Source organism: Poecilia reticulata, chromosome 7 (genome assembly GCF_904066995.2).
Source record: "Poecilia reticulata chromosome 7, P_reticulata-male-v2, whole genome shotgun sequence".
Classification (NCBI taxonomy): Eukaryota; Metazoa; Chordata; class Actinopteri; order Cyprinodontiformes; family Poeciliidae; genus Poecilia; species Poecilia reticulata.
In genome coordinates, this window is record NC_088836.1 from 26,833,882 (window position 1) to 26,849,638 (window position 15,757).

General features: G+C 36.6%; 2 protein-coding genes across 2 annotated transcripts in view; one reads left to right on the forward strand and one right to left on the reverse strand.

The window, feature by feature from the left end:
- klhl12 (kelch-like family member 12) overlaps nt 1-15,757 on the reverse strand; it is a 66,935-nt gene that overhangs the window by 12,719 nt on the left and 38,459 nt on the right. The gene's annotated exons all lie outside the window — the stretch shown is intronic.
- On the forward strand, nt 961-14,941 carry ptpn1 (protein tyrosine phosphatase non-receptor type 1). Its single transcript, XM_008414419.3, has 10 exons — nt 961-1,052; nt 1,174-1,452; nt 2,623-2,713; nt 3,733-3,833; nt 6,687-6,785; nt 6,860-6,997; nt 7,961-8,170; nt 8,672-8,833; nt 8,914-9,074; nt 14,520-14,941. The coding sequence occupies exons 2-10, from the start codon at nt 1,396-1,398 to the stop codon at nt 14,797-14,799; spliced, it is 1,299 nt and encodes a 432-aa protein (XP_008412641.1). The 5' UTR covers nt 961-1,052; nt 1,174-1,395; the 3' UTR covers nt 14,800-14,941.

The following is a 15,757-nucleotide window of genomic DNA, read 5'->3' on the forward strand; positions in this document are numbered from 1 at the left end:
CGGGGACGGACGTAAACGTCGTCGCCATATTGTGGTAGGCATTTTTTTGGTGAGACAAAGTTGTGCACGTTTCAAAGATCTGTTGTTGTGTACGGTCATTGTAGAAAGAAATACAGGAGGAATACATTTTGTAAAAAAGTTTATAAAAAAATGGAAATTTCTGAGTTTCCAAAGTCCAAAGGTAAAAAAAACAAACAAAAAACTTTTGAAACTCAGAAGTTTTGAGATTAATCTTAGAAATGTTCTGAAAAAGAAATCTATTTTTGAGTAGTAGAATGTTTGCTATAAAAAGTGAAAACATTTTTAGATTAATCTCAAAGATTTGAGAAAAACATGGAAAGTTTTGAGTTTCCAAAGTTGAAACTGAGAATATTTCCAAAAGTCAAACATTTTTGACTATAAAAAAATTTTTGACATTTATGTCAGAAATTTTCTAGAAAAAATATGAACATATCTTCAGAAAATTTTTTATTTTCCAAATTTAGAAAAGTAATACCAAATACTACCACTGTTACTAATAATGTTACCAATATTGGTAGTATTATAATACTTAATGTTCAGGAGCAATATGGTAAACATAATATACATTTAAATTATAACAGTATTGGCAGTATTATAATACATCCAATTTGTATAATAACAATATTAATGTTGGTAGTATTATAATACCAGCAATACTGCCAATTAGTATTATTATAATACTCCAAATGGTAGTATTGTTATTATTATTATTATAAAACTATTAATATTGGCAATATATAATAATTGTAATATATTATCAATATTACTATTGTAATATTATAATTTATAATACTACCAATACTGTTGTATATATATATATATACTTATATATAAAATTGGGTTTAAAATATACTGCCTTTAAAGCGAACTTTCCACTCCCAATATGGCGCTCACGACGACGTAACCTTTCCACTCAGACCTCAACGTAAACCTGCGTGCGCGCTCCCTGACAAATCGAACGCATTTCTTTCCAGAAGCAAGATGCCTCCGCGCGCCCTCGCACGTCAGTCTTTGCCATTGTTGTAAGAATGGTAAGCGGATCCTCCTACTAATGGAGTTGTACTCCGAATATGACGAGAACTTGTAAATCAACTTCGGTTATCACAGAACAGCTTGCTAATTCCTCTAAAACCTCACTCTGCTCTCTTTTAGACAGCCAAGGACGGCAGCTACGCTGCGTAGGAGGAGCTAGCGGCGTGTTTCCGCTAAAGAACAGGCCGAGGCAGCGATCTATGCAGCCCTACTGCTAGCTACCAGCAGCCGGACAGTTAGGAGCTAACGCAGGAAATTGCTTAACTACAGTTTACTACGGCTTTATTGCCGGGAAGCCGCGGTTTTACCTTTCGGGTTCGGGAACAACAACGGGCGGCAGCGATGGAAGCCGAGTTTTGGGAAATCGACGAAAATAGGACTTGGAACTCCGTATATGAGGTTTGAACTGTCTGCTGATCATGGTGGGGAAACATTAAGCCGATGGCGAAGATTTCATGTTTTAGGGACAATCAAATTATTATTATTATGTTTTATTATTACTGTATGTGTGTATTTTGAAGTACGTCCCATCACAGCTTTAATCTGTAGTCTTTAATCTCATTTAATAACCTTATTCTGTCAATAGAAACCTTCTTTAAAGCTAATGACTTGTTTTCTCTCGCCATATACACTTTTTACACTTGAATAACCGTGGATGTTATATTCATTTGGGGGTTTTAGTTATTTATTCTAACAGTTTTGTAAGACAATTAGGTTGCTTACAATTTAAGTGTCTTAAAAACGAACAAAAACCGTATTATTTTTCCGGATAGTCTTGCATAGTTTACACATTTTTGAGGTCCTGGTTGAGGTCAGTTGTAGAGGTTCTGTTGGATCATTGGTGTCGCATCTGAATCACCTGTTCAGTTGTTTCAATCTTGGAGTTTGTAAGAGTTCAGAAACGACTATTCATTTGTTTAAGCGCTTTGTATTGCCTTGTTGCTGAAAATGTGCTCTATAAATAAAATTACCTTTAATATTTTAGATCGCCCATCGTCTTCAGTATTGATTAATTCAGCTTATGATGCATTGAGAACCTACTAGCTGTAATCAATCATTATAATTAACAGGCCTTGAACTAGACCAATTGGTGATGTGGAAGTTTCTGCTTTTTAAAAGATTTATATATGTAGAGGTTTACGTTTTGGTGTATATTGGGACAGGTTTAGATTTTTTGAGATGCATTATCTTTGGAAATCTTCCTAAATTCACTCTATAAACTGGCTGTGTCAGAACTTTAAATGGTTAAAATCATCTCAACTTTTTAAAAGAATGATTAAAATAAATCTCTGAAGGACTACGTTTTATATACCCATTATGAGTGTTTAGTAAACTTCTGAGCTACAGGCTTCTATGTTTTACATAAACTTCTTCAGCATGAAAAAAACTTGACATGTAGGACAAAATTTAGGAAGGAAGAACCTCCTCCCCCCTGCACAGGACTTTCTTTGCACACATGCATAAATTTAGATTTTTCAAACATTGCAGTCACACTTGAATGTATAAAAATAATACAACGCTGTTTGTAAAATCTTTTTTTTTTTTTTTTTTTGGTTTGTTTTCCCGTAGGACATTCGCCAGCAGTCTTGTGAATTACCATGCAAGGTTGCCAAATTTCCCGAAAACAAGACTCGGAACCGTTACCGGGACGTCAGCCCCTGTGAGTCGCTCTTCGCCTTTCTTCACCTGGTCAGACTTAAAGAAAACAAACTTAAATATCGATGCTAACTGAGACGCGTCGTGTTTTCATTTGACCAATAACACCGTTGCAGCTGCTTCCTCCCATTTCTCCTCTGGCAGAGTAATCATTATTTAAAGGTAGAGTCCGGATCCTATTTTAGAAATCATCTTACACAAAATTTACCCAAGTTTATGTTTTTTAATGTGTTAAATTAACAAGGAGTTGGTAATTATTCTGCCTTTGTATCAGAATTATAATTATTAGAATAATAATTATTATTACTTTGTAATATATTTGTTGGTTTTTATGGTTTTAATTACAAATTTCTGATCATTATTGAGTCGGTAGGTAATATAATTCATTTTATGGTTTACTCCTTTCTGCTCTTTTTCAAACAGAAAAGTAGTGCTAAGCTAATTACTTTGGTCTTAGTTGTGTATGCATGTTTTCTCTTGTTTTTTTATTTTTAAAACCCTTTTTAAAATAAATAAATGACATAAAATTCACAAAACATTTCATAGGAAACTAAGAAAGCCACTAATTATACTTTACTAGTTTGATTAGTGCTTCATTAAACTGCTGTTATGTTTCCACCTAATCATACAAAGTATATAATATTGTTCAGTATCATTATCCAATAAACTAAGCAGCTAACAGAGTTTAACATTTGAACTTTGGTGGTTTCCTCTTTTCTTCACACTGAACGAGCCATGCAAAATTTGCGCAGAGCCGGCGTTGCAAATAGTTACGGTTTTTCATATTCGCATTTAACGAGATGTGAAAATGAGGAACCCGAAACTAAGTAGTTCTGTTTACATTTTTATCTCAAAAAGTTCCCTGGGCTGATACCTCTCAGGGTGAGATTCACACGGCGTCTGTTTTTAGTCCGTCCAGCGACGCCATTTTCTCACAGCCAGGGGAGGACGCTGTGCAGGAGGAGTGTTATCGATTTAAAATTTAAATTGTTGCTTTTGTTTGCTTCTCTCTCCGTTCTGCAGTTGACCACAGCAGAATCTGCCTGCAGCTGGGTCCAAACGACTACATCAATGCCAGCCTAATAACTGCAGAAGAGGCGCAGAGGAAATATATTCTTACTCAGGTGAGCATCCAGGGAGACGCAGCCTTCACTCAGAATATCTCTTTGCATTGTAATAAAACGTATCTGTTGCGCAGCCTGACAGTAATTTAAAAGCTACAAGCAAACCTTTCAGCAAAACGTAAGAATGCATTGGATTATATTGGCTGCAACTGATGATACAATGAATCGATTTAATCGGATAAAAACATTTACACCGTGCAGATTTTTCATTCAACCACTTGAGCGTTTTTATGCAAGATTAGAAAAACATTAAAAAGAAACAAAACAAACAGTTTAATTTTATTTAACACTTTATTGCCTGAATTGCTTCTTAAAACAAATTTTTATTCTTCAGCATTTAATTGAGGCCTGATACTGTAACTCTCCTGTTGTGATGTTTTATTTTTACTTTATTTACTTATTATTACTCTTATTATTTTATCATATATATATATTAGTATTATTTCTTTCTCTTTTCTTGAACTTATCCTATTATAATTTTTGTGCAGCACTTTGGTGCACCTTTTTAAAAGTGCTTTATAAATAAATTTGACATTGAAATGCAATAACAGCATCTCTTTAATGCACACGGATTATTTAGTAGATTAGTTGGTTAATTTTTGCATTAACTGATTAATAATTGGATTGGAAATGGTGCTTAATAGGAGATTTTGTGTTTTTTAACAGAATGTGAACCAGGTGAAGTTTAAACTTTGACACTTTAGGAGTTCTGGGTAAAACATATTTACAGACAAACTTGTTTTTCATCTAAAAATCCAAAATATACAGATTTTTGGCTTAATTTCTGCTCTGAGTGTGTTCTTAGAGCAAATGGTATTTTTTTGAGTCTGTACTCCAGTTAGCAATTAATCGATTACTAAATTAGTTGACAGGTTTTTTCAATAATCGATTAATCGTTTCATCCCTAATGGTAGTAGTATGGTTTTACACATAAAATCCTTTGTGTGCATGAACTGGATTCTGTTTGCCATGTAAAGCTCTTTCAGATGATATTAGTTGTGCTTCCATATAAAAATAAATTGAACTTCATTTAAACTTCACCCAAAGTTACAGTTAATACTGTAACTTTTCCAGTATTATGTTCAAAGATTATATTGAGAAAATTCTAATTTTCTCAATATAAAATTAGAGTTTTTATATTTACGTCCACAAGTTTACTTTGTGGACGTAAACTTATGTATCCTCAATTATACTAAGTTATACTAGAATCATGAAAAGTATCTGATGGTAAAAAGTAAGATCGCAGAATCCAGAGGTAATAATTTCCAAAAAAACTAACAAAAATACAAATAATAATGGAAGAGGAAGGGAACATGGTGGTAAAAATTATTTATAAATATCTAAAAAGTGTGGCTTGCATTTCTGTTCAGGTACCCTGACCACATTGTGCTTCGGTTAGAGCTGGAAAACTTTTAATCAAACTGGGAAACTTTTCGGGTGCTTTATTTTCTATTAGATTGTGTTTGAACCAGCCTAATTTACAATGAATGGAAGCTGACTTGGACAATTTAAAGTAATTTATAAAGTTTTACAGGAAATCATGTAACAACTCAACTTCTTTTTTTAAAGTATCACAGTTATTCCATATAAGAGTGAATATCAATAATGTGAAATATCCCCTGTTTAAAATGCGATTCTGAAATACAGGAGTAAAGTTGGGTTTGTAAATATATGCTTTCCCAAAGTTTCTTGGTTAATGCAGTGAACTACTGCGAACCCGCGAATATTTAATATCTGTGAATACTTGAGTCCCTCTCTGAAAATACATATTTTAATAGTTTAAACATCAAATGTGTATTAATACCCACACTGGAAACTGTGTTAGCACTAGCATCTACTTTCTTCCTTATCTCCACTGTTGGAGGTTCAACCAATCAGCGCCAAGGAACATAAATGGAGCTCATAGATTGGCTGCTTCGCAAACGCCAGCCAATAGTGCGTCAAGATGCATGCTGGGTATTTTAGCTTCAGAAGCCGCATTTTCTTTAAAATATTTTAGATATACTTAATGGAAAAGTCAACAAATAGGTGGATTTTCTACTAATAGTTTGGAGTTCAGTTCTACAGGCGTCTACCCATTTTTTATTTTCTTTTTTGCTGCTCAGCTCTCACTCTCAGTGCCTCCACCCAGCTCATTGCAGAACTTTGTTGTGATTGGCACAACAACTCGTCGTCTTTTCCTCAAATGGATTCAAGAATTTTATTGTGATAATGAAAATGTTTTTGGGAAAAAAGCTATTTATTGCTTTGTTTTTGGTAACTGTATGGCACAGCATTCATAACGCCACAAACACAAATACTGTTCTTGAAAAACATTTCCATTTAAAAAAGTTCTTACTTGAAGTGTGATTTATGTCACTAAACTGCACACACTAACCGCATTAAATCATATTTTTGAATTTACTGATATGATAATTTTGTGAAACAAACAGTGGAGAAAATGGTAAAAATAACATTTTCGATAATACTGTCAGTTGTTTTTCACATGATATTAATAAGTGAAATTTATTGAGACAATAATGCATCAAAATTCTTATCATCATAAGAAGTTTTTCACGATAAATGCCCACCCCTAACCGAGGACTTTGTTTAGCTACCGATTCGGATCGGTGGATTTGTTAGCAGCGTTTTCGTTCATTTTCCTTTTTGTTTTAAACAAAAAACAAATGTTTGATTAGAATTTCACACAAAAGAAAGAATGGCTGCTTTCATAACAAAACAAATGCATAAAATTAGGCAAATAAAGGGTTCTCGTTAAAACTCTGAATCCAAAGGGATTCATGATCAGACAAAACCTTCATATTTGCCAACTTAAGTGATTAAATGGTTGTTTTCTCTGTCGTTTCTTCTTAGGGTCCCCTTCCAAGTACATGTGGTCATTTCTGGGAGATGGTTTGGGAGCAGAGGACCCGCGGAGTCGTGATGCTGAACCGGGTCATAGAGAAAGGCTCTGTAAGCACCAGCTCTCCGTCTCTCTGCGTTTCCTTTTTTTCTGGTGTATAACCTGCGTTCTCCTTTGGGTTCAGATCAAATGTGCCCAATATTGGCCTCAAAGGGAGGAGAAAGATGTCATCTTCGAAGACACCAGCTTCAAGGTCACTCTCGTCTCGGAGGACATCAAATCGTACTACACAGTCCGACAGCTGGAGCTGGAGAATCTGTCTGTGAGTTGTACCATTATCACACTGAGTGCAGAAGCTACGTGCTAATGATGCTAATCCGCATCGTGATGATGGCTTTTGTTGTTGTTGAGAGTGTCTGTGCATAATTAGAAAGTCTTTAATTCCTGTTTCTAAAATAAAAGATTGAAATTTAATTTAGAAAAATGTAATTTTGTCATGGCAAGAATATTTAATCTTGTGTATTCTGTCTAGTTTTCTTTCTGTCAGGCAAAAGTTTGAGTCGCCACAGACATTACGGCGGAGTCTTAGGAAATAAAAAATAAATAAAATTACAAGAATAATGTTATACAAGATTAATACTAGAACAAAATGACTGTTTTTGTATTATTTTGACTTTATTCTCATAGTATTTTGCCTTTATTTTCATTATTTTATTTGATTTTTTGTCACTCAGTCTCTAATACTTTGTCGTCGTTGAGGCTACTGCTAAATAGCTGCTAACTGTTGCTAACCCGTTCGATGCTTCGTGGGTTTTGTTCTAAAACAGCTCGGCTCTTTGGGGTTAAGCTTGTAGAGAATGAGAAGCAGGAAGCTGCTGCTAAGAGCCTCAAACTGACTGCAGAAATGTCTCATTTTTGATCCTCTGGCCCAGCTGTAGCTTCCCAGAAAACGGGAGGCGCTGCCGCTAACGCTGATCCTTAAACTTAATTCATAATAGTCTTAGAAAGTGTTAAATGAGAGTTGGTGAAACCTGCAGAAACCCCGTTGTTCGTTCCTGTAAAGTCATGTGTGAGATGATCACTGAAGAACTGAAACATATGAAACAAATTTCCTTCTTTTCGCTTCTCTTATCCATGTTTTCTCAGTTTCATTTGCTGAAACTGCAGCTTTTCTTTGCCGTTTTCAGTTCTGAGAAATAATTTGCATAGCAAAAAAAAAGAAAAAAGTCCTTCTTGCTTTCACTGGATTTCTTCTGATCGTTTTCACTCTGATCTGCCCCTGCAGACTCGGGAGACGCGTGAAATTTTACATTTTCACTACACGACCTGGCCTGACTTTGGGGTCCCAGAGTCTCCCGCCTCCTTCCTCAACTTCCTCTTCAAGGTGCGCGAGTCGGGCTGTCTGAATGCGGAGCACGGGCCGGTGGTGGTACACTGCAGCGCTGGCATCGGACGCTCCGGCACCTTCTGCCTCGTGGACACCTGCCTCCTTTTGGTTCGTAAAGACTCATCAGCAGAGTCGTAGTTTTATGTTTCCAATGGAACAAGACAAAGTTTTAGTCTAGAAGCTGCTTTTTGCTGTTGTTTTTACAGATGTTTAAATGTCGTTTTGCTGCTTTTTATTTTCATTTTTTTGCAAATGTGATATAGGCGTCTTTTAGTTATTTTTACAGATGTAAAAATGGCATTTTGCTATTATTTTTACTAATGTAAGATGGATGTTTTGCTGTTTTTCTTTGCAGATGTAAGAATAATGTTTTTCTGTTATTTTTACAAAAGAAAAAATGGCGTTTAGCTGTTATTTCAGTTAGTCTAAAAACTGTGTAGCTGTTATCTTGTACAGATTTAAAAGCGGCGTTTTCCTGTTATTTTTACAGAAGTAAAAATGGCGTTTTTCTGTCATTTTTACAGTTAGTATAAAAACTGCGTTTAGCTATTATGGTTTAAATGTTATCTTTACAGATTTAAAAGCGCAGTTTTTCTGTTATTTTTACAGATGTCTCTCCGTAAAGACCCGTCTTCGGTGCGGATCCGTGAAGTGCTGCTGGAGATGCGTCGTTATCGGATGGGTTTGATACAAACGCCAGACCAGCTTCGCTTCTCCTACCTCGCCGTGATCGAAGGTGCCAAGTACATCAAGGGAGACACGTCTCTCCAGGCAGGTTCTTCTTCTTCTCTTCTCAATTTTTCAAAGATGTTTTCTTAAAAATAACGTGTATATTTCTGTTTTGTTCCTAGGAGTCGTGGAAAGAGCTGTCGAATGAGGAAGATGATCCTCCAGAGTTCACCCCGCCGCCTCCTCTTCCTCCTCCCAGAGACCCTCACAACGGCCGAGTGCAGCCATGTTTTTTCCCAGATGACGTAGACTTCATCCAGCGTGTGGAAACGTCCCAACTGAGGTGAGCATCCGAAATGCTGGCCTAAAAATTGACGCATGCATCTCAATAACTTAGGAAATCTTCAGAGTTATTTTTAAATTGAATTGGAAAAAAAAGGAACTTGTAAATGGACGATAATTTACTTTAAGCCAAAAGCGTCAACATGTGAGTTATGAATCTGATGTAGCTTTGGGTGAAATTAATCACCTTTTTAATGATATTGTAGTTTATTTTTAGATGTGGTAAAATGTGCTATACAATCCTCTCTTAGTACTGTTTTTGAAATCAAAATGTTTCCTTCCACTTAACTTTCAATGAAAATGCTTGGATACAGCAGTTTGTGAATGACAAGCTTCTTTGGAAATTACACTTTGTGGCGTGTGGAGGGTGTCTGCGTCCATGACATGATCATGTCATAACATTCCTCTAGTAAAACTAATTTGATGATAGTTTGCTCTGAGCCAAAATGAACAAAAATAATTGCTTTGTGTGTAATGTCTCTATAATGAGATTAATCACCTTTTCATGATATTGTAGGTTATTTTTAGATGTGGCTGTGGTTAAAATTGCTACGCCATCTTCTTTTGGTACTTTTTTAAAAATCAAACTTTTTCCTTCCACTGAACTTTCTATGGAAATGCTTGGCTGCAGTAAGTTTATTTGGAATATACATTTTCTAGGTTGTGCAAGTGTCTGTGGGACAACTTTCATGTTTTGTTTAGGCCCTTACGTGGTCGTAGCCCTTTTTCCTTCCACTTAACTTTCAATGAAAATGTTTGTATACGGCAGCTTGGGTTAAATATTTTGAGTTAAATTACCAAAATTAATCACCTTTTTAATAATCTTGCAGCTTATTTTTTTAGCGTACCTCTGCTTAAAACTGTTACACCATCCTCTCTTTCCACTGAACTTTCCATGGAAATGCTTGGACTCTGCGGTTTGTGAACAGCAGACTTCTCTGGAAATTACCTTTTGTGGCTCGTGCCGGGCTGTAAAAAGCTGCAGCTTTCATGTCAGCACTTCCCCATGTTTGTTTTTCTCATTGAAATGAAAATGAGTAGAATTATGTCGCCCTGTGTGTGTAATGAACCATCAGTTTCACATTTTACATTGAGTTTCTGATATAATAATCAATAATATTCTCATTTATTGAGACGCAGACTTTTTCTTTTTGCATTAAATCGCCATTATCTGGTGAAGTTTGAGTAAAATAAAGTTAGAAAATGCACAAGCAGATTTATTTTATTTCTTTTAGTTGCAGCTCTAAACCTGGAGTGAATTAAGCTGTTGTGAATAAACTGTGGCGCTCAATCCAGAGTCAGTTTAATTCAGGTTATCTGCCTCATAATCTTCCTTCCTTACCTCAGAACCGTTTTTCATGAATGCCATCAGGGGTGCATTCATCTATAGCTCTAGTTTTTCTTTATTTATTTATTTTTCTCGGTCTACCTGTTTCTCAAGTCGGACCGATTTACAGGAACGAGGCGGCCAGATGCAGAAGAGATAAGATTTAAAACGACAGCAGCTCTGAATGATCTGAGAAAATCACTCTGGTTCAGATCTACTTTCATTCTGGAAATTATTGCATCACAAACGTTTTATTCGCTGTTCAATAGGCCTGCCATGGTAACAAACGTTAAATTGTCTCATACGTTATTGTGATAAATTATAATATTGTTGTTTTGAGGCTATTTTAAAGACATGATATAATGCAAGAACCCATTTGCAAAGGTAAATAAAGTAAAAATTTTAATGAATATTTAACACTGGAACTGGAAGATATTTTAAATATCCAAAACAAATAAGCAAAACGACAAATAAACTGAATTATGAAGCCTTTGTAAACAAAATTGTCATTCAGAAAAAGAAGCTAGTTGAGACCAAAACACGATTTTTTTGGTAGAAACGAGAAAAACAATAAATCATACAAATGGAAATTATTGAGCTTGTTTTAATTTATCGTGCGATTAATTCATTTATTGTTTATTATTCAATAATTATTACATCCTTCAGTCTTTTTTCTGTCCATTTTACAGTCGCTATGCTAGCTTAAAGAGCAACCAATCAGAAACAAAAACCTGGAAGTAACATTTCAACAAATTATTTTTACATATATAATATTAATTGGAACAATAGACTAGATTTTGATAACAAAAATTTCAATTCAGTCAATTTTTTTTTTCCCCTCTAAGACCTTCTGGTGGCCCTTCCAGGGGCCACGACCCTCACTTTGAAAACTAATGAATTAGAATATTGTTGGAAATGTTGTTTTATGTCACTAATTAAATTTGGTTTGCCTTTGGCTGGCTTTGTGGGCCAATCAACAAACGTAAACAAGACGCATGAAGCAGCACTTAGGACAGGTGAGAGAGCCGGCTGCACCTGAGATGGTTTATCGTTGATTTGATAAGAATGCTATGAGGAAACTAGTAGCAAAGATTTTAAATGTGATTTTGACATCGACGAATCACGACACTTCCTGTCATGAATCGTCGTCTCTGTGGGTTTTTGACAAAAATGTTTTCTTAAAGTCCACTTGACGCTTTTTTCCACCAGACGTTCGTCCTTCCACTTAACTTTCCAGTGATACTTAGTGACTTTCTGCTGACACTTTAAATTAGTCTTTTCTGTTTGAGAAGCTGAAGTTTAAGCCCTAAAGTCATAGTAAGAATGGCTTAGCTAAAATAAAAATTAAAACGGAATTAAATAAACTTTTTATTGAAACAATCACATTTCTGTATTAAAATTTCATATATATACTTTTTCTTCAAATAAAGAGCAATGTGTAAAAAGTAAGACATATGAAAAAAGTTTATACTTCATTTTTAAACAGTTATCAAAATGTTATATTATGATATTCTAACTGTGTTTGAAAAAAACTAAGCTAATAACCTGTGAGGAGTTGATTTTGTTCCCCATCAGAGCCACTTTGTAACTACATAAAAAGTCATGAAATCAGGTTTTACACATCAGGTCACAATAATAAAGACGGTCTGATCTTAATCAGGCTTAAAGTTGATTTAAATCTGACCTCAAGTGTTCAGAAACGTGCAGCAGATTTAACATCGTCATTATTCATCAGACAGAAATGAAACCAAAATGGAGAAGCTGTGTGGAAAACGTAGCACAGTCTTCGCTCCTCCTGTAGAGCTTAAGAGGAAACGATGCTGCATCATTTATCTGTCATCCGCGACCACTTCTATACCTACATATCTATATGATTTATATAATGCACGTTTATTGTGATATCAATGTTTTGCATATCATGAAGAAGTGCCTGGACTCCAATGGATGTTGGATCATTTAGGCTCAAGCTCCGTTTTCCTGTTGTTGACACTTTAACTTTACGTTTAATGCAGCATTTATATGTTTTTTAGTAGAGAAGCAGACGTTGCACAAAGCAACTGTTTTTAGTAAATCATTGATTCCACACTATGTAAGGAAGTCACATGTAATAATTTGTAGATTTAGTCAGGACTTTTCTCTAATACTATCGCATGTTTTCCTAATATTATACAAAAACTTAACGCTGTTTTCAAACAATCGGCAAATAGTTTCATTTTATAGCAAAATCAGGAAACCGTCACCATCAGCTGTTATTTAAAAAAAATGCTACATGTCATCAAACATAACTTGAAATTTGACGCCTTGAAATTGGGTCTCTGTCTCTTTAAGAAGCTCCTGCTGCTCTTTCTGGCACTTCGCCTTCATCACAGTGTTTCTCCATGAAGCCGTTTACAAACGTTCTCGTGAGATTTACCACCAGTGGGAAAGAGACTCTTTGCTGCTTCCTCATCTAAAACATGCATGAGAAATCCTTTAGTCTCCATGGCAACCGTTCAGCCAGTCAGCTCCTCCAGACTAGTGGCAGCAGCAACAAGCAGACACCAGCTGGAACTACGAGTCTGCTGAGCTAAGAACGGCTATAAACGGCATCATGGAGGACCATTGTTGTGACGGCGTGCTGAAGGCGGAGTTTCAGAAAGAGCAGGAGTTTTTTTTTTTTTTTAAAGAGGCAGAACTAGGCCTGTCATGATGACAAATTTTGCTGGACGATTAATTGTCTAAAAAATTATTGCGATAAACGATAATATTGTTTCAAGACCTTTTGACACTGATTTAATGGAAATGACTAATAATGCATGCGATTTCCTGCCATAGATAGATACACTTTATTTTCAAAAGAACACATAACACTGGAACTGATAAACTAAACAAACAAAACAACCAAAAACAAAAATAAAATGGATTCTCAGTCTCCATTAACAAAAAACATACTTGAATAAAAACTAAACAACATAAAGCCAAAGTGGAAATAAATACTGCATTCAACCAAAAGAGTGCAGATTATGAAGTCTGTATACTGTATTGTCCTTCAGTAATCTCTAGATTTAAATAGAGAAGATGGGCACATCCGACTATCTAATACAATAGTTCACACTACACGATTTTTTGCCCCCATTTTCCCCTTATGAAAATCTTAGATTGTTGGCCGATCTAAGATTGTCGCTGGTGATTTCGTAACCGATCATCCTGCAGTGTGTGGTGTGTTACGGTAGATCGTCGTGGCGGCTTCGATCTAAATCAGGGGTTTTTCCCGTCTGAGCTTAACGCAGCCTGTTGAATGTGACAAGTAGCCAACCAGAAAGCAGGATTCTCCTCCACGCTTTCTGAGGGGAAATTACGGAGGGGAATCCCAAACAGCTGACATGGCAACCTGAAGTCCAGCGGACATAGGAGATGATATGTAGAAACAACATTAATATTTATTCAACATTTCGTGTAAATAATATAGAAATGACAAGGGGAGGAGTTGGAGCCAAATTGCTAAGGCAGTTGATAAACCCGGTAAGTTTTCAGCTGTTCTTCGTTAACGTGACATAAATAGGTTATAATGATTTTTATTCAGTCAGGACTCTATGATGACTCCAGCCACATGCATCACAGGTAGATTCTAGTAAAGCATTGAAATAATGTTTGATATTAAAATTAGTTAACTGGACTTGTAGCCATTATTTTTTGCTACAAGTCCAAAATAATTGCTGAGTGGCTGGACACCACACAATTATACCTAGGATTTCTGTCGGCTAATGTGTGATCTCTCAGGTTGTGAAAATGGGCCGACTGTCGGCCGATAACTTGTCGTGTGCGCTGGACTTTACACTTAGGAAATGAGGAAGGGAGGGTCAGTGGAGAGCACCGGAGTTGAGCTTTTTTTCATTCAGTGTCATCAACAGAATAAAAGGCAGGAAGAGACGATAAAGCCAATAATTAAAATGAGGTCGATAAGTTTAATTTATTGATTTATCGTTTATCGCGACATGCCTAGACAGAAGATTAAATTAAATGACCAAGTCAAATATCTTTTAACTGATATTTGATTTTTATAACGACTGAAGTGGACAGTTACCATAATAATCGGCTAAAAGGGAAATTAAACCTTTGTTCTGCTGTTTGGTCTTCCAGGTCTCCAGCAGACACAGAGCTGAGGAACAGAAACCCAGCCGCCCCGGAGCCGCCTCCCGACAGACGGGACGGGCCTGTGGGAATCGGAGACTTGACCTCCGGCGCTCCGAGGAAACCCCAGCAGGGGGTGGCGGCGGCGGAGGACGGGACGGACGGAGCAGAGCGGGAGAAGGGAACCTGTCCTGTGCCCGGGGCCTGGTCCCCTCTGACGGCCCACGTGTGCCTGGGCACGGCGCTGGCCCTCAGCGCTTACGTCTGCTACCGCGTCTATTTCCACTGATGTCTGTCCTTCCTCCTTCCTGTCGTCTTTTCTCTTTCGTTCCATGGTGTGGACTCGGCTGGCCGGTCAGCCTGCGTCGACGCGGTTCTCCTGTGATCATGTTGTAAACGGTCGGCTGCCTCTCTTTACCCAAAACCTTCTTTGTGTGTACGCCATCTCCGACGCTCAGGGCCTCGCTTTTTCAGGTGCCACATCCTAAATAAACGTACGTGTGTGTGTGTGCGTGTGTGTGTGTGTGGGAGGAGGTGGGGGAGGGGCTGAGTGTGTGTGCCGACCCAACCACAGACGCAACATAAAACAGACGTCGGTCTGCTATGGCAAAGGGGTTTGCATTGAGCACCTCCGCCTAATTTACACGCTTCTTCTTTCTTATTTACCAAAATGACACCTTTGAATGTTTTTCCATTTTTATCCTGGACACGTTTAGTAAGAGGCTGATCATGATTTTGATCAAGCTGGACTGAAAACATGTCACTAAGGGAGAAGCTTTGTTCACACAAAGAGTTTATGAATGAAAGTGTGGATTTTCAATGATCTCTGCACACTAGTTATGCTTTTTTTATTCCTTTGTACGACGAGGTATTAGGGCCACTCTTGGAAAATAATTTAAAATGAAATTACGAGAATGAAGTTGTAACACTTTATTCTTTTAATATTACAACTTTATTTTTGCAATATCATGACGTTATTCTCGAAATTTTACGACTTTATTATCGTAACATGACTTTACTCTTGTAATTTTAATTTTTCTTAGTATGGCCCTAATATTTGTACATTTGTGAATCTATTCAGTGAAAACTATAGATAGTTCCCACATGACGTCACACTTCCTACAGCCTGGTGCTCTGCCACCTTCTTGATAGTACGGAGGCAGCTTTAACACTTTATTAATTATGCGTAAGCGATGTTTGGATATTGTTACATTTAAGGGTGTAAATACAAAGGCGATAAAACAGTG

What these genes read in the sequence shown, in the direction of transcription:
- ptpn1 (XM_008414419.3), top strand. Translation starts at nt 1,396, where the DNA reads ATGGAAGCCGAGTTTTGGGAAATCGACGAAAATAGGACTTGGAACTCC. An exon ending in GGAAATATATTCTTACTCAG is followed by an intron (nt 3,834 to 6,686) that starts GTGAGCATCCAG and finishes GTTTCTTCTTAG; the next exon opens with GGTCCCCTTCCAAGTACATG. An exon ending in AGGGAGACACGTCTCTCCAG is followed by an intron (nt 8,834 to 8,913) that starts GCAGGTTCTTCT and finishes TTTTGTTCCTAG; the next exon opens with GAGTCGTGGAAAGAGCTGTC.